General features: G+C 37.9%; 1 protein-coding gene across 1 annotated transcript; it reads right to left on the bottom strand.

Annotated features, from left to right (window-relative positions):
* Positions 1-1010: 1010 nt before the first annotated feature.
* Positions 1011-26066, bottom strand: LOC139735790 (aromatic-L-amino-acid decarboxylase-like). The gene is made up of 11 exons (XM_071646540.1): positions 25863-26066; positions 13219-13332; positions 11625-11744; positions 10204-10338; positions 8858-9001; positions 7649-7715; positions 6899-6993; positions 6306-6464; positions 4444-4542; positions 3434-3535; positions 1011-2233 (listed from the first exon to the last, which is right to left on the bottom strand). The coding sequence occupies exons 1-11, from the start codon at positions 26064-26066 to the stop codon at positions 2012-2014; spliced, it is 1461 nt and encodes a 486-aa protein (XP_071502641.1). The 3' UTR covers positions 1011-2011.

Raw genomic sequence — 26066 nt, 5'->3', positions numbered from 1 at the left:
ATTACTACTTATGAATACTATTTCCTCTCAGACTATTTGAATAAAACTATTTTGGGGGGTAATTCTTTGACTATCTTTGCAATTCGTGTAATGCCATTCCGTCTATACAATCTTAGCAAAATCATCAAAGGATTTTTTCTTTCTAACCAACTCAGGATTTCCCGGGTTTTTTCTCTTTCTTTTCTCTGTTTGGAAACTCACTATGAAAAAATTATTGCACATCGACAACGTTAAACTTTCGGCTTTGTACCTATTCAGACTCCTATAAGGTACACACGTAAAGGTTGATAATGCATGGATTATTATTGTTACTATAACTACTACTAACAATAATGACACTAAACAAAATGATTCTGTTTAAGTAACCAAAGGTAAAAATAAAACCATATTTTAAGTTTAAACTTACCATTCGGGAATAAGGAATGTCATGACAGACATACCTAAGATTTAAACAATCTATCGGTGAAGAATATAGCAGTGAAATGACGTGATGTTGTAATCTACCATTAGTGCATTAAAGACATATCGATGTACTTGCTTTCTTCTATATCACATAATTATGCATGCGTTTGTTAAACGTACTTACGAAAAGTTGAATCTTTCTTGTACTAATGCTTCTGATTACAAAATACGTTATTAAGATTAGCGCAAAAATGTGCAACAAGGTATGTGTATCCCATTCTTCCCATTTAGTAATTATATCAATGCGAAACTCGGCGTTTCTCAATGAGTACAAACGTAATCGTTGTGTAAATACATAAACGTGTATTGGAATTGTAATCATTTGTAAACAGTTCATGTATACATGTATCATGTATATAGGACATGTTATATATATGTATATATATATATATATATATATATATATACATGTATATATATATATGTGTGTGTGTGTGTGTGTGTGTAACTTGGAATGTCAAGTGTCAAATATCCAGTTTTACTTTTTGTTTCTCATGAATAGTATATCACTTATTATGTAGCATTACTCGAAACATGCATGTCAGAAACAAGTGGCGGAATGTTTATTTTTAATGTTTGAATGTGGAAGAATAAAGATTATTGAAAATAAAATCAACCCACTGCTCATGATAATTGAGATTTTCTTACTAAGATAAACTATTTAGTATCATATCAGGGGCCTATACAAAATCAACATTGTTCACACGTTCCTCCAGTAACCATGGTAACCATGTAATCTGCTGGTGTCCAGTCCATCCATTACAGGTTCGTAAAGTTTAGATCTCTATCATTTTATCATCTTCTAATCATGAGTAAATTGCCTCCTCCACCAATACTTACAATACCGTCCGTAAATCACCTAGAATAGATACACTCTGACAGAATAAATTAAGATATCTACCGTTGCCCCTGCACCCGTAAAAAGAATAACAAAAAAGAATCTCCACACTGTAACACCGTATAATGAGTAGAGAAAGTGAAGTATAATTACACTTGCGTGCCTATATAATCCACGGCTGCTACCTGTATAGGATCATAAACCAATACCTACCCTCCATCTTTCTGAATCAGTCTACGAATTCAGGCACGTGACTCATTGGTTTATCTCTTCGTCACATTTTTAGGACGGAAAATCGAACAGAATACATTCAGCAATAAATAATTCAACGGAGTCACAAATTGATACTATAGTCTAGACCTTGTGCTTCAGAAATGAAATTACCATTCGCATGATTATAACCAAAAACCAACTATATTATCAAGAAACCATTCCGAAATGTGTCTCACTACATGAGATTTCGTATGCTGACGGAAATCTTATACTACATGAAAGAAATATATATTCCTATGTAACAACGTTGCATTTTTAAGTGCAATAAAATCGCACGGAAGATGATGAACGCGGGCTCTTTCTCAGAGTAAAATGTATACAACAGCTTGGTAAGGCGTTCTTGATTTATCTGACCTACAGGCAAGAATTTGTTCTATATAGTTGAGCTTGTTTTAAAATATATCTGACCTAATGATAAGACCCACTCCTGCGTTCGTTTTACTTGCCGCAGACAGCGTGCCCATTCGGGCACTCGCCCCCAAGTTTCGCGGTCTCCTCCCGTATGACGTCCCAAGCCTGCGCCATGTGCCGCGACTCGGTTTGCGTGCCGCAGACCGCTAGACGCAGAATGTAGCGTCCCTTGAGAACAGAACCCACCATGTGGATCTTCCCGCCGGAGTTGATGCGGTCCAGGAGAGTCTTGTTGACGTCATCTGAACCCTAGATTATCAAACGCAGGGACAAGGAATACTTCAATGTGTGAACCCAACATGTCTGTTGAAAATCCTTCTTCAAACCACAGGACTCTAGAATATTATCAGCCAATTAAATGTGGAAGTTGTTGGTATGAGAGTTGTTGATGGTAATGACTTTTGAGAGATGAAGAGAATTTGTCAGGTTAGTATCCAGGGAGGTGGCTCTCACCTCCCTGGGTTATCATAATCATTCTCCAAGAATCGGCGGGGTCGGGTAAGCTTGTTTATTTATTCATTTATTCCGTTTTATTTTCACAGGGTAGCGCTTTCAGTTAAAAAAGCATCAGTTACGTCTCGTTATGAGAGCCCTGGCAATCATTATAAGTGACTCCACTGTAGGCACCCTACTCGACCTGCAGGCTGATAAATTCTTCCTCTGAATTAAAGGAGTCATCCAGATTATATATAGACTTTTGTATTTGAAAATCTATGACTTGGTTACATTGGGTAGCCTACAGAGTGTCAGAATTCGTGATTAGGATGAGGAATGAGAATGTCTTCAAAATTCAAGACAAATCTCAACGAACGAGGATGATGACATAGCAGCTTCACATTAGAATGCATGATAGACCGCTTCTGTATAATGTGTTTAGATTTTATGCATGCTTTGTCCACAAAAGTTGATTTGAGTGTCCGATTGCTGTTTATATCACTACAATTCTGTGAAAACATCTAAACCCTCACAATTTCAAATTTCTGTTATCTATTAGTATTTGTTCATCTAATTTACGTAATTCAACTTGAACATGGCCTTGAATTGCTTTTCTACTATAATAAGTTTGCAACGGAGTAATGCATACATAAATATTAATGATGATCGATTGATTAGTAGCAGATGACTGAAAGAGCTAGACTGCCTTGTCTGTTGGCTTGTGCTGAGAGGGGCTATTGATATGAATCAATTCAGATGATCGATGAATTTAATTGAGTTATTGCGTTTAGTTTTCAACTTATATCTTTTTTCTCATTCACAAGAAATAAACTATCGATAAAACAGGTATTTCTGGTTATAAGTTCAAATCAGAACTTTCGCAAAAGCCAATAAATTATACAGCAAATTGTGTGAATTTTGAGAATAAATTCTATGAAAGTTCGATAGCGAAAACTCCATCAATCCTTTCTCTCTCTCTCTCTCTCTCTCTCTCTCTCACACACGTTTTGTTACCTTCAGCCTGAAGCACACGAGTCCGAGAACGACATCGGCCACGATTTCGAAGCGATCATCAGCAGCGACCATGGCCTCAAATTCCTTGGCCAAGGACACTTGCTGGAGTGAAAAAAAAATGAACCAATCTCACAAAGGTGTGTCTGCCTTAACAGGGTTAATTGACCTTGTAGCCAGTATACCCTGTCAATTCATGTATTATCGCCCATTTTGACTAAATCCTTTTTCTATTAAACGTTACACATTTCCACATTTCACTCCTAATTTGACACAAACTGATGGGCAAAAGGAAGTTTGGAACATGACAGGTAATCTTCACTTCTAATCTATTTTTTTCCCGACATGTTTGTTAAAATATGGATCAGCAGTTTCGATCATATACATCAATTTGTACAGAGCGAGAATATAATGATAACAATCTTTCATAACACATCTTCCCCCCTCGGCCTTAATAATCTCTTGATTTCATAAAAAAAAAACCCGTTGGTATACAGCTCGGAGAGTACTAGTATTTCGTTGTTAAGAAATATGATTTAAGATGTCTTTGTTATTCAATAGAAGTAACTATTCTGCTGATGGGTGCAACCTGCTATAAAGATGGTACCTTAGGCAACTATACTAGTATTTTGAAGAGAGAAAAAGTTAGTCGTGATATTCTATATAGCAGCAAGACAACGGCATGACCAGTGCTGTGTACAACATCACACATTATTTGCAGTCTCATTCGTCATACATTCTGGATTAATGTGATACTACGTTCTTGGAATATGAACGATGTACAACATTAGTACAGGGGCGGATCCAGGAATTCCGTAAAGGAGAGGCGCCTTTACAAAATTAAAGGGGCGCACGCTCCCCCCCCCCATTTTCTTCTTTTTATATTTTGTTTTGTTTTAACAAATAATCAAGAGGATGCCCGCGCGCGGTGCGCCCCCTCTAGGTCCGCCACTTTACATGTATTACGACTATTAATGCATGGTCGTGTTACCTCTTTCAATATAGTTGCTCACCTTCCTGACATGATCTTGAAGCTTCTCAACTCCAAACAGCCTGAAAACAAACCAGAGTTTCAGCGACCTGAACCGACGACCCAGTGGAATCTGCCAGTGCTGAATTTGAGAAAAGTATTATTATATCATGATTAACTATAAAGTGAATTCACAAATCAAAAAAAAAAACAACAAACACGATTTACTTAGTTCTTGACAACAGTTGTAAACTCATAAGCATAATTAATAATGTTTAGAAAGCGTCGCGAAGAAAGAAGCACACGGTCTGTCGTGCGTTATTCCAAATTCGCTCCTTCACGTATTTGTATGTAAGTGTATCATATAGTTCATATGCTTTTTGCGCCTTAGTCTAAATATCGCATTTCACTCCTTCGTACACGCTCTGTACTTACACAATGTGATCTTCTGCTTAGTCAACACTTGGTCTTCAAATTTAGCATTGGGCATAACATCCGTAAGCTGTACTGCAAATGTGACAATGTGAACAATATTGCGTAATCGTTCATGTAATTTTCATTCTTCGACTTCACTAGTTGTTTTATCTTTTTATTTGATGACTGCTTGTATGTCAGATCTATTTGATCTCAAAACATCCAAAATTTTAATGAAAACTGCTTTAAAACGAGCTTGCATTTACGTAAATATGCCCGTCAATGGTAATTTCGTTACATGGTATTCAGTCAATATCATCGTATGCCACCGACCATTTGGGTCATTTGTGTTTATGTTCAGTAATAACATTCAGTTGTATTACATTTGTCGTTTTAATGTATTGTATTCAATTTAGTATCATCGTTTGAGAAATATGAACAAGTGGAGGAATGAAAATGAAATAACAGGGCAACAAACATGGGGAGACTTCTTGTGATATTGAGCGATGTTCTTCCAACAGTGCAGGTTATACCTTTGCCTACATTCTGAGTTGGGTTTTTTTCTTCTTTTTGTTTGTTTTTTTTTGTTTTTTGCTTTGTTCATCTCTCGGCGCCATCGTGATAAAAACATTACGTACTGGAAATTTGCTGCAAATTTATGTAACTTGTTAGAGAGAGATTAAGGGCTAGGGACCAATCCCGAGATTCAAAAAGTTTCTCAGCCTCAGAGATTAGTGACCATACGAATAGCTCGGAAAACTAGCTTCTTTTTTTAGCTCTCAAGTTGTTCGTTTTTGTTTGCTTGCATTTGTCTTGAAACCCGAGTATGATTTTGACCAAGGATGTACAAATTCTATTCATATGTTCGCTGCCTGTAGGCTTGACGTCAGCATGACGTTTACGAAATAAAGCCTTACCAATCTACAATGAACAAGAAAATCATCATCAGTGGAAGCAGTATGTGCAAGTTACGTAGGAACGCCCTTCGTTTCTTCTTTCCTTGAGAGTTCAGTCTTTAATTTTACAGTTATGCCACTCTACTACGTAATTCTAAGCTTTGATTCTGAAGTTAAAAAAAAGGAAGAAAAAATATTAAAGGGAGAAATCATGGTCTGTTCTTCTCTTCTCTTCTTGCACTCATAGAACTTCACATGACGTAGACGATTTCGATGTACGTTGTATTTAGAATCATTTTCAAGCTACCATGAATTTCCTTTCGTTATATTTTTAGCCTTATCTGTGTCGGAAGACGAAAAAATGAGGACAGGTTTTCTAAGACGGAAATCCGGAACTATTTACAATATTTCCCCAGTACCTTTTATCACATTGATTGGCCATTGATTCTTCTGTTGCCATGCAATAGCCATGAACATTAAAATGACTACTGGTTATCATTCGCATAAATCAGCATTTAAAGCAAGGTGAGCTGCAAAATAGAAAAGTGTATCGAATTCACACGACCATTTACGAGACGTGCATTCTTCCACCTACCCTGTAATCAATAACCACGTCTTCGTGGTTGTGTTTCAGGTAAGCCGGGCTGACATGAAAAGCTCCCTCTATAGCCGACCTGTCTCTAGTCCACAGGGTTGAGCAGTCAAAGGTCACGTTCAAGAATTTGTGCGGGTTGAAGTTGAACGAATCTGCATACTGGATATAAATCATGTTGAAAGTGGGAGGGGCATGATGATGAACGAAATTTAGCAAAAATCACAGCATGTTTATTTACACGGGGACATACAGCTCACAGAAGAAAAGACATTAAGCAGCATTTGTTATTCAAACTAATACCTCCAAGCCATTTCAATTTACAAAGTTCATATACACATCCTTTAAGGTCAAAGGTCAAATTATCATTTCTAATTTTTTCACTAGATTCACTTCATCGTATTTCGTGGAATGATACAATATAAATTCACCATGTCGACTTTAGTTGATTCTTCCACCAGTTTACATCTATCTAAACAGATACAATAATTTTTTTTTTACCGTAGTCGATGATTTTAGATGCATAAGAATAGTAAACGCTGCAATTGTCAAATTCTTCTCTTGAAATAAAATTGTCGATTTTAGGATCTACTTACTTCTACTCCATTGAGGAGATGTCTGAATTCTGGACAGATGAAAGAACTTCCGGCATATGCCGCGTCAATATGCAGCCATATTCCTTCCTCTTGGCCTGGGGGAAAAAATCGTTCGAAAACATGGTGTTACGAACCGAAGTTTGAAAATTATTGCCACTTAATCTAGGTCAGCGATATTAGTGGTGGCTCATTACATTCGCCTTCTTCAACGAAAACTAATTTGTTCCACTTATTACGTAACTCATGTAGCTCTGTCACATTGTGGCTTCATCAGACTTTATATGGAATTCAGAAGTTTCAAAAATAGCATATAATCTATATAATATTCTTATCGGATTTCCAATTAATGCGTTTGGTACAACTGCTTTACATATAATTTATGAGGAGGAATGTACATAAATACATACCTTTTGACAACAGTATTTTTTCAACTTATGTTATTCCTTTCTGTATACAAACAACTTTTGTAATCTTTTTGCCAAGAGTGAATACGAATGACAATTACCATCTTATTGACGTACACACAGGCAATGACAAAAGTTGTCGTCGTTCAGTTTGGCACAGTCATTTTCTGCATAAAAATCCGACCAAGCCACATCAAGTGCGGGAAGCAAGTGGTAGCAAGATTTTGACGACATACATTTTCTTGGTGAATGACGTATATAGATTAATGTCATTTTATTGAATAGAGAGATGTATACTCAGTAGTCATATGGAATACATTCACGGATGCTGACTATGTCTACTCACATACGAGTCCAAGCTCAGAAATGTTGTCGAACGCACACGAAGTTGTCGTGCCAAGCGTTGCGCAAACCTGGAAAGGAATATAGAATCAAATGCAAACAGTTGCTATACATACGCTGGAATATACCTCACATTGCTGTCACACAATCAATCCACATTCATCTTAGGACAAGATTCCTCCTCTCCAAACCTCAGCGTCCCCAACTCTCTCCCTAAAATGAAGATGATTAACCCTCAGCATGTCATCAATTCCCTGTCCATAGACTTTGTGTGTGAAACTAAATTGTGCGCAATAATTCATGGCACGGAAGGGGTTAAAAGATACCACACGTAGCCCACCCCAATCTTTACCTCACTTTTATATAGCTCAAGTTGAGCAAAGAGACATGAAAACAATATTTTTTAAATCTCCATTGACTTTGAATTGTCTCTGTAATCTAAGCGAGATTTCAAATAACTGTCAGAAAAGTAAATTCGATTCATTCATCAGTTTGCAGGACGTGTTTAAATGAAATGGAACTCATTGTGTGCTTTGGTTGCCGATTAGTACAGAAAAGCACATTGCGTTGTTAACACCATCCAAACCACTGGTTCAAGATAGGGTTAATCGTCAGTGCCAACTGTTAAGCGTTGCACCTTGCATACAACACCAATGGCATACTGAGGGCCCGACATGGCCATGAGAGGGTTAAAACAGGTGCATGGAAAGTAGTCGAGGCTCCCCATGACTCCCGCATCCCAGAAAATGTTCACTCCTTTTATGAAGTTGCTTACTTATGTGCATTTTATACTTTGTTATGAAAGTAATGTATCTTCGAGCTGCGTTTTTTTTTTTTCACTTGATATTACTATTAGAAAACTCTGTAATGAAATAGCGATAGGCAGTGCAGTGATACGCTTTTCAAACAGCATTTGAAAACAGGCAAAGCGGTTTACTATCCATGAATGCAGGTTATTAATGTTTTGGAAATGACATCGATTCTTGTTCGACTGAATCCAGCAAAGCAGAAAACAGGAACAGAGGGAGATACACGTGACTCTTTGCAGACTTCTGACGAAACCCAGTGTGCCACTACAAGGCGCCGGTTATGATGCATGCATATAAAAGATACTGATCCAATAATAAGAAAGTATTATCCTTGAGAGAGTTAAGGGCATGTCCAGGGAAGCATACGATGTGTTTGTAGGGCAAGGTAGGGTAAGGTGTCTTACAAAGACTGGTATTCGTCCCTTCGCCTTATCCTCCTCGATGGCTACTCGCAGAGTCTCGCCCCTCAGCGCGTGTTTCTCGTCCGTTTGCAGTGACCTGATGCGCACGCTGGCGATCAGAGCTGCACGCTCTACAGAGGAATGGCTCTATAGAACGGATAGAGAGAGAAAATGTTACGTGAGAGTAATCACTTTGAAATGGCCGACACGTAAGATTTCAACCATTCACTTCCACTACAACTATGACAACTACTAGTACTTGCTACTTCTACCACTACTTGTATACCACTACTACTACTACTACTACTACTACTACTACTACTACTACTACTACTACTTATACTACTACTACTACACTACTACTACTTCCTACTACTATACTTCTACTTCACATTTGCTCCTACTAATGATTTAAACAAGCAGAACAAGAAACGTTTGATTCTCGGTGTCATATTTGCGTGTCTTTTTTATTATATATTATAATACACACACATGAATGTAGTGTATTTTCATATATATTTATAGTTTCTCGCATTTCTCAAATAATATGATATAACATTGTTTTTGTAACAATTATTATATTATATTCAAAAGAAAAAAAATAAACCTAAAGATTATTGTACAGAAAAGGGAAAAAACAATTGAAGGGTATTAGAATATAGATTAACAACAAAAAAATTGAGTGATTTTGTGAACAGTTTCCTATACCTTTGTATACTTTTTTATATATACATATTTACCTCTTGATATATCTATGACAGTTCATCCTTTACACTTCTACCTGGCGCCGTATCCACATTTTATGACATTATTCTGATATATCTCTGAAGCAAGGCCTACTGGTATAGATCATTAATGTGAATCTGTCCTTGGGTCATGAACATGTCAGTTATACATGATGACAAACAGATATGTTGGGTCTGATATTAATGGCACATCCTCTACGATTTCGTCAGGGTATACGACTACTACTAATGCCGTTTCTATACTTTCAACAGCATCACTTCCATACTGCCACTGCCATTACTACTACTACTACTACTACTACTACTACTACTTTACTTTTTAAACTACAAACTATGACTACTTGGCTTTTGAGTGGTAATCCTTCACATTACCACTGTTTTAACTGATTATCCCTCACATAACCACCATTACCACTACTATACGATGTACATTACTTTTACCATATGATATTCTATACTACAATTTCATGTACATATCCAATACCGTCAGTACTGATATTGGAGCCACTACCACTACACCTATACTACTTTGCGTATTGAAACTATCAATATATTGATCCTACATTACATAAAGTGTTCCTAATTATACGTTGCCAAATGTACCTGGTCCGATGTATATGCGACGAGTTTGGACATGATGTCGTACTGATCGAGGCCCGGGTTGGCCGCCTGCTGTTGTCGAATGGCTCTCATCTTGGCGGCTAGGAGCGCCACAAGGGTCGCTTCGCTCGCAGTCCCCTGTGTGACGTATACGTCAATAGAATGTATCATTATTATCCCTTATAGCAGAAATCCTGTTTGGTGATTGGTCTACATAGCGTCATGTGACCAAACATAAGATTGCCATAATGCAGATGCTGTTGAAAGTACCAATGGAGAAAATGTGCTATACCGTGACGACATTTATAGCGTCTTATACCATCAATGTCATACATGTACATCATAAGATCAATCACTGAAAATGAAAATGTATTACATAAAAACAAAAATTAAAGAAGATCGAATAATAGATTCGCATGGTCGTGAAGCATTACTCGATATTTGGCAGTTCAATAGCAGAAGGGACGAGGGTAGATTGTTATCAAACGTTATGGGTGTTTCCTCCTTTATGAACATGATGAAGGGTCGAATGCACGTTGTCATGAAAAATGGATAGAGCAGTCTCTATACTGCATTGAGTGTTTTATGGGACTCCCGGATAGCACTTAACTGTCTTCTGTAAATGGCTTCCAAGTTTCCATGGTAACTAATATTGCAATGCTTTGGCGGATCGCTACATATATATTTTGATCTTGTGCCAAAAATGAAACGACTTTCAAGTTACTTTATACGCTGGATTTGAATTTTGGAAGCGAAACCAACAGACAGATAAAAACTTGGGCAATATTGTGCAAATATGAACAAAGATAATCGAGAAGGAGTGTCCTCCATTCATCTCACTCAATATCTAACGGGTATTTTCACACAAATTTACATGAAGTTAACATCACTGACGATTTTTTTAAATGGTCGTCGCACGAAAATAACCAGCTCTCATAACAGGAGTGTTCCCTCAAAAGAAAAAAATCCTGCATACATGTAGATGCATCAATAACATTATGTCTTTACATCATCCATAGGGCAGAGGTGAACATCTCTTTTCTGTAAGATGCAAGGAAATAGAATGATATAGGTCTTTTTGCTTGTAAAACAAATAAGGATCTCCATTGATTCGGAGTCGCATTGAAGTACGGCGATAAGAGCATCCCTTATCATTAATCAGATAATACTCATTTAACCGCCTTTGTCTAAGTTTTTTTTTTTTTTTAAAGAAAAAGAATTTGATTGATACAAAGGACATTCTCAGTGAAAAGACAATGATATAAATTTCAGGGAAATAGAAATTCCTTCAAATATGATTCTTTCTCGGTTCAAAGAAACTAATTAAAATATGAAACATACTCAGTGAAAAAGATGTGATTAAAATGTAGAACGTTTCCTCTCTTGGGCAAAGCCCCATTGGATTTGATAGGTAGCCTACTGACCTGTATGACTCCTCCGCCTCGGCTGTCCTTTCCGAAGAGATATTCCTCGGGAAGATGCAGCATTCGTGCCAACCAGTTCATCATGACCATCTCCAACTCCGTGCAGGCGGGACTCGCGATCTAAGATTGTTATAGCATGATTTCAAAACAATATAGATAACATGTACATATACAAAATCTAGAGCTTCCTTAATAGATACAATTTGGGGTCCGGTTTATTATGCGTACACGATGTCAGACGATGCTAGACGCGATGTTAGTATATGTATGATGTTAGGGTTTGGTATTGTTAATGGGCTGTTGGTTTTAATGAGAAACTTGAAATGCAGTTTATGGAAAAGCAATGAATAAGGTGTTAAATGGATTAAAGGAAAGTTATAGAGTCAGGGGAAGGGCAAAAGAAAGGAGGGACCTGAAGAGTTTAAAAATAAGGAGGGTATAGGGAGAAAGAGAGATAAGAGGGGGGAGATCGTGTGTTGTGCAGCAGGGGGCAGGTAACAAGTTAGAAGGAGGCTGATGAAGATTAAATGGAAAGAGAAAAAAGAGTGAGCTAATAAAGGAAGGAGAGGGAGAGGGAAGAAAACAGAAGAATGAGACAAAATTGTGTGATTGAGACAGAAATGTAGCGTTTTAGAATCAAATATGAAATATATTTACATTTATTTGTGAATACTTACAATTTTTATTTGGTTATATTTGTAATTGTTGAGTGCATTTATTACTGTGTAAAGGCATATTCAGATGCTATTCTGTATAACATATATATATATATATATATATATATATATATATATATATATATAATTGCAGGGGCGGATCCAGGGAGGACCGCAACCGGCGCACGCCCCCCCCCCCTTATTTTTTGTTGAAACAAAAGAAATAAAAAGAAAAAAATGGGGGAAGGGGTGCGTGCGCCCCCTTTAATTTTGTAAACACGCCCCCTCTTTACGGAATTCCTGGATCCGCCCCTGAATTGTTATATATTTGTAATTGTTGGGTACATGTTGTACTGTGTAAAGGTATATTCAGATGCTATTCTGTAAGATCTTTTTATGAAACATGTGTCATGAATCTCTGTCTGTTATGCTTTTCTTTTCTTTCTTTTTCATCTGTGCCTTGTGTCTCCTGCTTTATTCACGAAGCAACCTAGGCTTTCCATGATATATTGTTTGTTGATGTGATAAAAGATGTTGAACTACAACCAAGATTTATCGATCAATGATTACATTATGATTCATGGCCGTCCAAACTTGACTTGCTATTTTAATTTAATATTGATTCGTCTTATATGTGGGGGCGCTGTGGCATAGTGGATAAGACTCCCGACTCCCAATCGGAGGACCCGAGTTCGATTCCCGCCGAGTGCTTACGGCCTTGTAAACACAATGTCCCTCTCGACACAGGTCTATCAAAAGGGTACGTGGCAACGCTGGGGTAATAATACTGGCAGAACCCTCTTCTGGTAGAGCAGTGGCGACACTGAAGAGGCTACCCTGTTAGATAAGACCGCATTATTATTATCATTATTATTACTATTATCATTATTGGTATTATTATTATCATCATCATCATTATTATACACTGTGATACACACCCATGAAAAACCGATACAGCCAATGGCGTCGGATACCATATCACCCAGGATGGCCGCGAAGGAGTTGGCGGTTGGGAAGTAGGCGTGGAAGTTTGGATGATTCCAGTGCGACACCTGTTGTGAAGAGGATTAATATAAAGTCTAATATTACCCACTGGTATAGATGCAGTGTGTTAGTGGTCAATGCAACCCGTCCGGAAATGTTCAAAGGGGGCAATTCCGAGCCAGTTACTACTGAGTCTGAAAAGAAAGAGTAGAATTCTATAATTGCAACAGTAACAATTTGATCAAAATCGGATGAAAATAAGGGAAGTTATATTAAAAAAAAATGGTGAATTATGAATATGCAAATGAGTGGCCTGATGGTGCAATCATCTCACAATATTTCATTATGTAAAAAAGAAAATTGACGAAAGTTCAATGTTTGTGCTGTAAAAGTGCAAAATTTAATGCCATTCCTGGCTAAATAATTCAAAGATAATGGTCAGTCTGATACATAAGGATTTTTTTTTTTTATTTTATTTCAACATATTTTGACAGGATAACAAGATCAGCAAGTGAATGCTGTTTTACATCAAGGTCCTGTACAATCCAACTATATGAATACAAAAATCATGTTACATAAATATAAGCATAAAAACCACTACAATTAAACAAGCAATCAGAGCTGAAAGGAGCAATACGTTAAATTGAAATCAGTAGTAACCAGTCTAAGTATAATATAATGAAACAATATGATGCAAAAGAATATATTAAAACAGTGAATAAAATGATGCAAGATTATATACACAATCATACCATTTGGTGTACAAAAGGAATGTAAAAACTCTGCCAGAAAGGACTTGAATCAACAAGCCCACGATCATAAAAAGCAGATAGAAATTCTATGTAAAAATCTACACTAATAAATAGATTACATGCAATCTGGCAGTCATGCCCGTTTAACCTAATCAGTCGAATGCATGTATACCCATAACACACATTCATGGATTCATGCACACATAATTTGCACCAGGCAAGTGTGGGTAACACAGTGTGACAAAAAATAATATGGTACATATTATGTAAAAACAGGGCGTTTGATAAAATCAGTGAAAATACATTTTCTTATATAACAACTTAAAAGCTGACAATGACTTTGATTTCTTTAAAACATTTGGTAGTGAGTTCCATACCTTTCCTCCTGCATATCTAAAACAGCTTTTAAAACACTCTACATTCGGTTTAGGTGGTACCACATTCAAAGAATCAGCTGCTCTTGTGTTAAACCCATGCCTGTCAAAAATCATCTCAATATTATTGCACATTCGTGTGGGGGCAAGTCCATCGACACAGGTCTATCAAAAGGGTACGTGGCAACGCTGGGGTAATAATAATTTCAGATTTGAGAATGGGGCATAATTTCGTTTAACAAAAACAAAACAAAAACCCCTGGAAATTTCAAGACTTTGTGTACAAACTATGTGGCAAGTAGAAAGGCGATGACTTGGTCAACTCACTCATTTGCAAATTCATATTGACCGTTCAAAATCCGCTTTCTGAAAATTAGAGAAATTTCAGATTTTCGTCACTTGTCGAATTTCATCCAATGTTGACAAAATGTTCACTGTTGAATTATGCTTCACTGTTTCTTTTCAGGCTAATTTCAAACTGGTCCTGAACTGCAGTTCGACGAGGTTAAATTTAAGTTAGCTCTAGTGCGTCATCCACAGTGGAGGATTTCATAGATTGTACCTGAGAAGTTGTGATGACGATGAAAGTTTTGGGGCAATCCCTGACGCAGTTGCCTCATTTATTGTCCCATCTTATACATTTCTTCTCTATCTCTACTGATCAGTGAGCACAAAATGAACCACTTTATAGTTGAACACCCGATCATCTTGATTTCCTTCTTTTTTCTATCAGATAATGTTTAAACTCACAGCAGAAATTACTATAAAGAATGAATAGACAGGAAAATCCAAAACATTTTTAGAACGTTATTATGAAGTACGTATAAACTGATAATGTGCTGTTTGAAAATTAGAAATGATCTATACATGTATCATTGCACTGTTGTACCTTTACTAGTTTGTCCGGCAGCAGAACGTAATAACGTAACTGACGATCTAAAGTAGATATAAACATCTATGTGCGCATACGGGTGGCCAAGTGTGTGTGTGTGTGTGTGTGTGTGTGTGTGTGTGTGTGTGTGTGTGTGTGAATGTGTGTGAATGTGCGTATAAGCTAGGGACAATAGTGTAAAATATATTTGTTTTACCAATAACATGTGAGTGCACTGAGTGTGCAAATCATGGAAAAACGTAATTGGCATGGCATAGCCCACTAAGAATCAACCAAGTTTGGTGTGTACCGATGTGGATGTATCAGAGCTGTACTGTAATTGCAAGATGACGCCAGGGTCGATAATGACATTTCCCCCCTCCTGAAAAACCACAATATTCACGCAGGCTTTATTACAGCGCAGATTAATTACCACAGCGATAGAAGCATGTATCGCCATTAAACAGTTAAAAGTAAACACTGTAGGATGGGTGTTAATAGTAATACGATCCCACTCGTACCTACTTCATACGTCACTACACTGTTGGCTAGGTTTTCCTCTTTAATGATAGCAATTTACGAGTCTTTTTTTTTTACCTCCCTTGATTTTTTTTTACTTCCATGAAAAGTTACCTCTTCCATTTCTCCCTCATTATCACTTCACATATCTGTACTAAGACACGTACCCACCGACACACACCTCAAAACATCCTCTTACACTTCAGCAAAGTATTTAAAAACACAACAAAAACAAAACAAAAATCTAACAAAAACGAGAGAACTATACTAACACACACACACACACACACACACACACACACACACAAATGAAAATCGGAAGATGAATAAATACGCCCATTGGGACTGGTCAATTAGCGAGAATAAAAACTAAATTTTGCTACATATTACAAATATACCGTTAAAGTAGATACGTGGGCAAACATAAAGAAGACAATTTCTGATTGGAAGCGAATATCTCCCACAGGGTGTAAAATATCATTCACTTCCACTTAATTCCCCTATGCGCACAGATTATTCTCAAAATGAGGCTTTTTAGGGTAATGGAAAGCTTTGTCTTCGAGTAGCAATTAGTCTTGGTTGCCCCGTATTATACATCACTACGTCTGGACTAATCATCTGTGTTCTTGAATCTCTTGGTAGTTGGACCTTTGGACCTTTGCGTCTCATCAGGGAGGTGGTACCACCTCCCTGGTCTCATTAGAACTATCACGAAAGACCACCCAGCTTACGAGTAATTAGAAACAGGCTGGCTCTAACAGCGGTTATAGTTATAAGGTTTAATGGGTCAATCGGCAAGGGTTCACTGTGTTTCGAGAAATTTCTAGCGAATCGCAAGGTTGAATATTCCAACGCCATCAGCATCGGAAATGTAAGACACGCATGTCTTCATACACTTCTTCTTCTTATAGAATAGAATAGGTTTATTGTCATCAAAACATGCAGACAGGTGAAAAGTCTCAAGACATAATTTCCGTTTACAAAATACAAAAATATATAAAAGATTAAGATATCTTTTAAAATACACAGTGTATCATAATTGACAAGAAATGATTAAAATAACGAAGGATCGCTACACACACGCACACACACACATACACACACACACACACACACACACACACACACGCACACACACACACACACACACACACACACACACACACACACACAAGAAAACAGGTACACGAGCTAACCAGAAACACGTCATGCAATGGACTTATCAATCCCAAAATACTGTACTCTTAAAAAGAAACCTTGACCTTGACAACCCCCCCCCCCCCGTTCCGGAGCGCCCCATCCCACCCCGCCCACACACATTGAAAACGTTCCGAGGCCCCTGAAAGGTCACAAAAGTATCGTGACAGAAAATGTAAACAGTAGAGGCCTATGTACAAAATCACATGTTTCAATGTTTCCTGCTAAAAATATGCATTAGTGGGGTAGAAAAAATATATATACCTGTATATAAGAAAATCGAGAAGTTTTGCTTCGTGGGGGACAATGGGGAGGGAAGGTCTCGCTCTATATCACAATGGATGTCTACGGTGGAGGTAGGTGGGAGGTATAAACACTCGCGCTCCAAGGCAGACAAACACATGCATATCATTTTCTATTTTCTTCTTCATTCTGTTGAGATATTTGAAAAGCTCTTAATTCCTTGTCATCAGTCAACCGTGCATTTCGGTACTTGGCAGTCTCACTGGGACCCTGTACCTCATTTCACCTACATTGCCACTACCACCGTGGCTCTCGATATGAATATCATAACATGCAAAGGGGTAGAAGGTACCCATCCATAATCACGATCAATGTATCATTCTTTGGTGCTATTTGGGCTTTGCTCAGTAAGAACATGGCAGAGGTCATTTTACAAAACTCTGATATAGCAACACTTCACTTTCTCTTGTTACTATCATATATATATATACATTATAATGAATTATTTGCTCTGCGTGTCAGCACTTTCATTCCTGACTAAGGGGGAGGCCCCCGAAAATTTGGATTTTGAATAAAAACCAAGGCAGTTGGCATTTACTGCATTCCTCTATCGTGACATTACTATATTCTTACAATAACACTAAAATACCTGTTGTTTATTTCTTTCCACCACTGGGTGCCCTCACTTCTCATGTAGATGTAATACTCTCGATCCGAATGGCGATTATGAACACGACAATGTCTGAGAAATTTCTATCTAATGCATGTACTGCAATCCGCAGTGCCCACTGCGTCCCGACAAAAAAAAAAAAAAAAAGAGTCATCGCCGAAAATGCGACGTGTAGAACGTTAAGACGGCGGTCATCTGAGATCATTCGTCCGTGTTGACGTCTTTCTGTGCTCATAGTTGGTGCTGGCCCGCCTTTCCTTGGAATATTTGAAGGATTTCGCGGACACGTTTGAACTCAAAATATTTCCATGACCACTAACATGCCCTCCTTTAAGAGCCCTTTGAAATACATTGGAATGTTTCGTCTTTTGTCAGTAATCTCGTACTGATTAATTTCATGACGCGTATGTGCTCCCCCACCCACAACGTGTTTTCAGCTTCTTTTTAGTGGCGACGATTGGTGTACAATCTTAGCACGGATAATGAATGACAGGATTGTTCGGGGACACAGTCTAATGATTTCTAACTTTTCAGCAGCGGTCTGCTCTGAACCTCACCAAGCAGTCGCACGATAGGTCTCGGCATTCACATCTATACATTTAAAGTTTAGACATCTGAAGTTTGCTTGTCTGTTTGAGGTGCAACACAGTTGTCAGGTACAGGCCACTTAGCAAAATAAATGCATGTGAATAACACCAACTCATTTACTCTACTTTAGTATTTCCCTCAAGTGACTTTAGGCCTAACATGCCTAAATGCTGATTTAATGAGGTGCAGGTATATCTGGCATCTAAGTTTTCTTTATTACCTCCTCAGCATTTCAAACACACATACACGCACACATTTATACACATACACTTTCTTTCTTTCTCTCTCTCTCTCGTTAGAACTCTACTAGCCTTCAAGGTTGCTTGGAAAACTTGATCTTTAAAGCACAATTTTGAATCTGCTAAAACTCCAAGGTCTTTCTCAACATAACCCTCCTTGAGAGCTACATGTGCATAGTTCTCTCTTCCGAATAAATCTTCCGAATAAAGCTGCCACTTTACAGTCCATTTTCAACTTACTCAGTCATTTGTTTAGGTGAAAGATTATCTCCCCCTCTCCCACCCCCCCCCCCAAAAAAAACCCCGATAGATTTCTGTAAAAAAAAAGAAGAAGAAGAAGAAAACGGCCCCCTGGGCAATTACCCCGGACCCTTCCCCTGGCCCTAATCCTAATCCTGAACCTAATCCTAACCCTAACCCAAACCCCGAACCCTACAACCCAACCCTAACCCTAATCTTTACTCTGACCTTACCACTAACCAGTATTTAGCCGGGGGTAAAATTGCCCTCTGGGGGTAATTGCCCGGATACTTGCCAAGAGCGTTAACTTTAACGCATGATATAAAGTGCCACATTTGTAATCAATCATGTTGAAAAACACATCACAATCATTAAAAACACACACCTGATCAGAACTCAAGCGCAAAACCACGTTATCACACAAAACCATTAAATCAATTATTCCTAATGGCTTTAATCTGTGAAGGGTAAGCTGTCTTGCCTATGACAAATCCCTATAATTCGAAAATATATGTAGTGATTAGAATATGGATACAGTAATACCATAAGTATCCACTAAAAAAAATCTGATTGCTGTGATTGAGTGATTAAACACAATAAACCATTTTTCATATTCGAAGCACTGCTGTCCATCTACAAAGAGACACAAAGTGTAAAATCGTATCTCATTTCAAACAAGCCTGTTAAGAAGCCCTACATGCACTCCAAACTACCTGAAAGATTTCCATATCAATCACAAAAAAGACATATTGTGATTACACTCATTAATTTGATTATACCGTGTAAATCACACATTTCCATTCATTGATTTGTGAATCTCAATGGAATGATCTGCCGTTGCCCATACGGGAGTGCACTTCAACATACTCATTAGGTAGATCTCTAAAATCACATTTGTTGGCTGTGCAATACCCAAAATATAATTGTGTACTTTCTCCAATTCAACTGTTGAATATATACAATACTATATGTATATATATAATTATTATATTTATAGTAGTATATTTCCTTGCTTATTGCAGCTACATTGTTTTAGACCCACATATTCTATTTATACTAGAACATGCATTATCATGTCAAGATTTCTACTCAAATGTATGTAAATAGTTGTAAATATAGATATTCATATTTTCATGTATTTTCAAACTAGAACTATTCATTGTCCATGTACTTACTAATACTTATTTAGAACATTTGCATTATAGAGGTTTATCAAACTTTGTTTGCATTCATGCAATTTTCTGGTACATCTATCGTGTATTAATCCATGACGGCGTGTGTCATTTTGTTATATGCATTATGCCATCTAAACATGTGAATATGGATAATGATAAACTTCAACTTCAACTTCAACCCCATTTCTGCGGTCACTGAGAGGCTTACCACAAATGCTTCATGACTAACATTTCAATAGATCAGAAACGGATTTGGGTAGAGGCAGTGATTGTAGATACGAAAGTCATAGATTAAACGATAGATGCAAAAGCCGCCATGTTACAACAGCGTATGGTCATACTTCATCATGAGGGACGTAACAGATGTTTACGTGCCATCGCGAGGGATCCACCGACCCCATCCCCGAATTCTGCATCACGTATTTCACTCTTTGCTGTGTGTCAGAGGCATTGGGCACTAATTACAGTTCAGACGACGGCACATTTTACGACGATTCTGCCATATCATCAAGCAGTGTCGCAGAAGACAAATTAATTCCTCTACAATCCAGAGCCCCGCACTCTAGCATGTTGTCAGGACGTTTGGACGCGTTCAGACAAGAGTGCGTACATGATACAACGTATAGGGGGGGTCTAGGGCAATTACCCCCTGGGCAATTACCCCGGACCCTTCCCCTGTCCCTAATCCTAATCCTAATCCGGAAACTAATCCTAACCATAACCCAAACTCCTAACACTAAACCCAACCCTAACCCTAATCTTAACTCTAACCTTACCACTAACCAGTATTTAGCCGGGGGGTAATTGCCCTCTGGGGGTAATTGCCCGGATACGTATAGGGGCAATTCTGCGTCCCGTTTCAGTAACAGATCATCTTTGCTACAATATTCTCATTTGCTCATCGCCAAAAAGCATATAACATATTGTTTTTGTTGTCGAATAATCACATTATAAAGAAGGTAGTTTCCGTTTATACACTTTACATAGCCTCTCGAAATTCTTTTGATTTCAGTTCATTTCTGCATTTTTCAATAAGTAACAACCATAGCGTTACAATAACTTTTTCCACAAATAATTATGCATAGGACCAAGAAGTACATATATCAATCGTAAATTTTAGTAATACATGAACAGAAAAATCATTAATTGTTCAATCAAATTATTACGAACAATGCAGGAGACCACTATCTTAAGCGGAAGGTTGAGTTTGGTGACGGCCTCTGAAAAGAGGCCGTCATCATTAATAGCGCCAATGTTAAATGGAAGGTGGCGCATGAATTAATGATTTGTGTGTTTGTGTGTGTGATGTTGTGTTGTGTTGTGTACGTTAGTCTGTCGGGGAGTGTGTATGAATGTGCCGGTGCCCATGCACGCATATAATCGTAGACTCACATTCACACACAGGCCACGTTCAAACTGGTCAAGAATATTACATATAATTAATTAATATAAATAGGCCACCACGAAACCTGGTGATGATGGCGTAACCATAGTTACACATCATATAAGAAACCGTATAAAAACAAAATCTACAACAAAGGAAAAAGTCAACAATGTCAACAAATCCGCCATACATCATTCCCTTATTCATTTAAGGAAAGTCGTGCAAGGTTGTAAACAAGAATGAAAATGAATACAATAATTTTCACGTTATGTTAATGGAAAGAGAAAGACTGTGTCCTTACCTCTTAATCTAACCTATCCATCTTTCGTATCAGACGAGCAATAAGGAATCAGTGAACGAAGCATATTTTCCAGAGCCATCTGAACGCGATTCATTTTGCCCCCGCCGAAATTAGGCAGACGACACCTTCTGTCTATTAATAGCCCGCCAGAGGCCGAATGTATCGATCCTAAGCGTGGAAGACCAGAATTATGTATCAAATTCTTCTTCCGATTTCGTCTCGGCTTGTTTCTTGCAAGGCACTCTATTATCGGTGAGTGAGACAAGCCTAACGAATGCCACGTCAACTAACAAGATGAAACACTAAATAGACGAAATAAAATAAAGAAGAAACTTGAATCGTCTCTAACCTTATTCGGAATTGAATTTGTTATCTATGTTTAGTAAGCAAGGAAATATAATGAAAACAGCTGTTTCACTTGGTTCAAATACTTGTAACGCTACCTATTGATGTATTATTTCATGAGTCCATGATTTTCATATCCTACATGCTTATAGGGAAACTTTCCAAAAAATTGTAGAATCGTTGTGTGGTCATCCCTGCCAATCAAAGAACAAAGACAGTTAGATTAATTCAGATTCTGACGAAAGGTTATGCCAGATGACGAATGAATTCATATAATGGACAATGTTGACCTTGGTTTATATACCCACGAAATATCCTTCAAGATTAACGGAAATATCATCTTGAAACGACATACCTTGCTTTTATGGCAGTTTGTTTTTATTTTCGTGATATTAATGTGTCTGGAAACACATCGGTCTTTATCTGCATTCTTGACTCGTCTCAAAAAGTGCAGCAGTTATTAAAATGAAAAATCGTAAACGTCTAAGCTGTATAGTGGCTTTCTAGGTTGGTCCCTCCAACATACAGTTCTGAACACTTAATGTTTCTTTTTTCCTTTTGCTGTTTATTCCCATTGTTTATGCTTTACAACTTAATCAGTACAATTTTTGTGATTTCACCCACATTATGCGTGTTTCGTAACTGTTTGTGGATTCTGTTGTTAAAGAACCACTAATTGATGTGCCCCCTACAGAGCAGATAAGCTCAATTATATACTTCCCGAGAATATTATAGAAAGACGAATGACGTAATATTCATAGGGGATGATAATGACGCAGAACAAATTTAAGAATGGCGTACGGTGCATCACAAGGGGTGGAAATTGCGTAAATCCGATTAAAAATGACCATAGCGCAATTGTTAGGAAAGTTAACCTATACGTGGAAAGAATCTGCGTGATAAAGGGATCATGGCTTATTCTTTTCTTTTTTTTAACTGTTTGGACTTCGTGTAACCCATGATGTAGACTTTCCCAATAACAGCTCGGTCCCATTGGCCGGAAAATAATTTCGAGTGGTCTATAATACAGATGTAATGATAATATGTGCAGAAATGACATAGCAAAGACGTTACAGCCAGGCCCTGAATCATAATGACAGACGGAATGATAAGAGTTAGTGTCAAATACATTAACTGGTGATAGAATTAAATGAATAGCTAGATGAATAGATCAACATGGACTATGGAAGAGTTAAGGAATTGAATCATTTAGCCCCGCAAAAATTACACAAAGAAAAAAAAAACCACAATGACTCCTAAGTTATTGTTGCTTGACATCTTAATTTAGATAGACGGTCATTCACTTTTGATAATATTAAATCATTAATCATAATTGGAGGAACTTGAGTTTTAGGTCAATCAGTGGCAGATCTACGGGGGTGGTTTAGGGGTCTACTTACCTCCTCCTCCCCCCCCCCCCCCTTTAGCTCTTTTTTGTTTTGTTTTGTTTGGGGTTTATGGGAGGTTTAACCCCCTTGGGTTTTTTTTTTTGTCTTTGTTTAGCTTCTTTTTTTTTTTGCTAGTCATGACCCATATCGGCATTGGGTTAACCCCCCCTTCCCCTTAGCAAAAAGCTAGATCCGCCCCTGACAATATAGTTGTTGCAAAGTTTGTATTATTTCCATCTTTGCGGGGTTTTGTCTCAAATAACGTTTCTTAAACTAAAGGGCTCTGACAATTACCCAGCATTGCATTGTAAATTTGAAGCAATGAAGAGAGCGCATTTCAAAGACGTGGCGCCTCAATGTTCTGCGTCAGAAGGACGAGTACTAGTGGTTACATGCAATCACTTAATAGTTTCATGATAAAACTTGCGATGATGAAGATGAAAATAATCTTGATCACGGCGATGCTGACATCAGCAATAATAGAGTGAACGATTGACATTCCCCTTTTCCACCTACGATGATGATGTGCATTTAAGAGCCAACTAACTACCAGTATGCGCGAGCCCGAGCTCGCACACACACAGATGCACACATTCACACACGCACGTAATAAGAAATACTATAAACGGGGGAAGTGGAGGAGAAGGGTATGCTTTGATAAAGACAAAGGGTAATGAAGCAAATTAAGAGAGACATTTTATAGATCTACATCCTAACTAATGTATGTAGGCCTATATATGAATATTATATATCCATATCATATCTTTATATCATATTCTGCATGTCGGGAGAATATGATATTAGATATATTACACTACATACAAACCATACAATGGTCACCATAAAACAACTATGCTACAAACATGAATTTGAAATCAACAAGGCAGAAGGGTAAACATTCAAGGACAAAACCGGCACGATGTTTCGTGTCACATTAATGATAAAAACGTCGAAGAGAATTATCAGGTCACGACAGTGCCTCACTACGTCTCTTTGTACTGCGTTGCCTGCTGCCTTGTTAGGCAGTTTTCACGTTTTCCCAGCTCGTATTTTTGAATGTATGGCGTCAGACAGCCGATGTGATAACCAACCAGACCACTGAAGGAATGACTTGATGGTTTAGAATTTGGAAACAGACGAGCCTTTGACCGATCGCAGTCAGCCTGAAAACTATGTAATTTTTCCAATTCAATTCAATTCAATTCAATTCAATTCAATTCAATTCAATTCAATTCAAATCAAATCAATTCAATTCAATTTAATTTAATTCAATTCAATTCAATCTAATTCAATTCAATTTAATTCAATTCAATTTAATTCAATTCAATTATTTTTTATTCTCATTAAAACCAACTCGAGAAAATCAGAACATTACGTAAGTGGAATATAGTTTCTAATAAAATGGACATGAAAGGGATGAAGGAAATTATGCGGTCTACTTGATTATCACGGTTTTTAGGTTGTGTATTTTCTATGAGTTTCATGCAACCCTCTTCTGACTGAGTCAATGTTTGCGGAGTATTCGGTGTTAGCACCGATGATGCCTGCCCGCATCTTCCCGCCGCCCCAACAGGATATTGCCGGCCAGAAGTTATGTTGACAGAGAAATCTCTGTCGGAGAGAATTGACAGGGAGAAAAATGAACATCCCAAGACGAAAAAAAAAAGTAGAAAATTAGCTGATGCTGACATAGAGTGAGATCAACATTCATCGTGAATAATCGAACGTCTATATTTGACAAATTGACGAAAACGTCTTCCGTAATGACGCAGATAGATCTGAAGTGAGATCCAGGCAACCGGGGTAAAAACGATCCATTTATCAGCAGAGCATGAATTACTTTTATTTCGATGTCTTTTCCGCACATACTTCTTCCTGTTCTAGTGATTCTTTCTTTTAATTTCTCTTTTTTTCTATCTCTCTCCTGTCTTCTCTGTGTTTGATTTATAATCTGTGTTCCGTTGGAACTAGGCGTGTAAACTTGATAGCATTCACGATCAAGTCATAGGATCTGTGTGATGCGCGCAAATTGGCATGAAATCAAAATTGCCATGAACAAGATTGCATGCATTGCGAGCAAACAAGTATGCAAAATCACCGGACACCATGGACAAATAATACACTGAGGCCCGAATTCACGATGATAGTTCAATCTTTGTCCATGGTTTTAACTATGGTCTAAGTTTGTACCAGGTTTACATAGACCACGGTTTCAAAGCATATGGTTTAATCTTGTTCCACCTTCGTGATTTCCGGCCTGAGAGTTTATCATTGCGCAACCGGTAACATTTCAAACGACTTGATGGCCTTACCCCCGGCATAATGAGTCGCTCCACGTCGGATAGGACATCCTTCCACTCATCAGGCTTGACCGGGGCCTCTTTGGGTATCTGCTCCAGGAGATAGCCTGGAGAGACCTGGGCCAGGGCGGGGCGCTCTTCGATCTGGTCCTGGTAGTCTGAGATGTAGTCCACCATCTCCTTGCCCCATATTCGGAAATCATCTGAGTTTGTCAT

This window comes from Diadema antillarum, unplaced genomic scaffold, assembly GCF_040938485.1.
Source record: "Diadema antillarum isolate AM-2024a unplaced genomic scaffold, OU_Dant_1.0 seq00000597_RagTag, whole genome shotgun sequence".
NCBI classification, from domain to species: Eukaryota; Metazoa; Echinodermata; class Echinoidea; order Diadematoida; family Diadematidae; genus Diadema; species Diadema antillarum.
The sequence above is the reverse complement of the archived record's forward strand: the minus strand, read 5'-3'. Positions and strand labels throughout refer to the sequence as shown.

What these genes read in the sequence shown, in the direction of transcription:
- LOC139735790 (XM_071646540.1), bottom strand. Translation starts at nt 26,066, where the DNA reads ATGACAAACTCAGATGATTTCCGAATATGGGGCAAGGAGATGGTGGAC. An exon ending in TTCTGAGCTTGGACTCGTAT is followed by an intron (nt 6,994 to 7,648) that starts GTGAGTAGACAT and finishes TTTTTCCCCCAG; the next exon opens with GCCAAGAGGAAGGAATATGG. An exon ending in TTCAAGATCATGTCAGGAAG is followed by an intron (nt 3,536 to 4,443) that starts GTGAGCAACTAT and finishes TTTTCACTCCAG; the next exon opens with CAAGTGTCCTTGGCCAAGGA.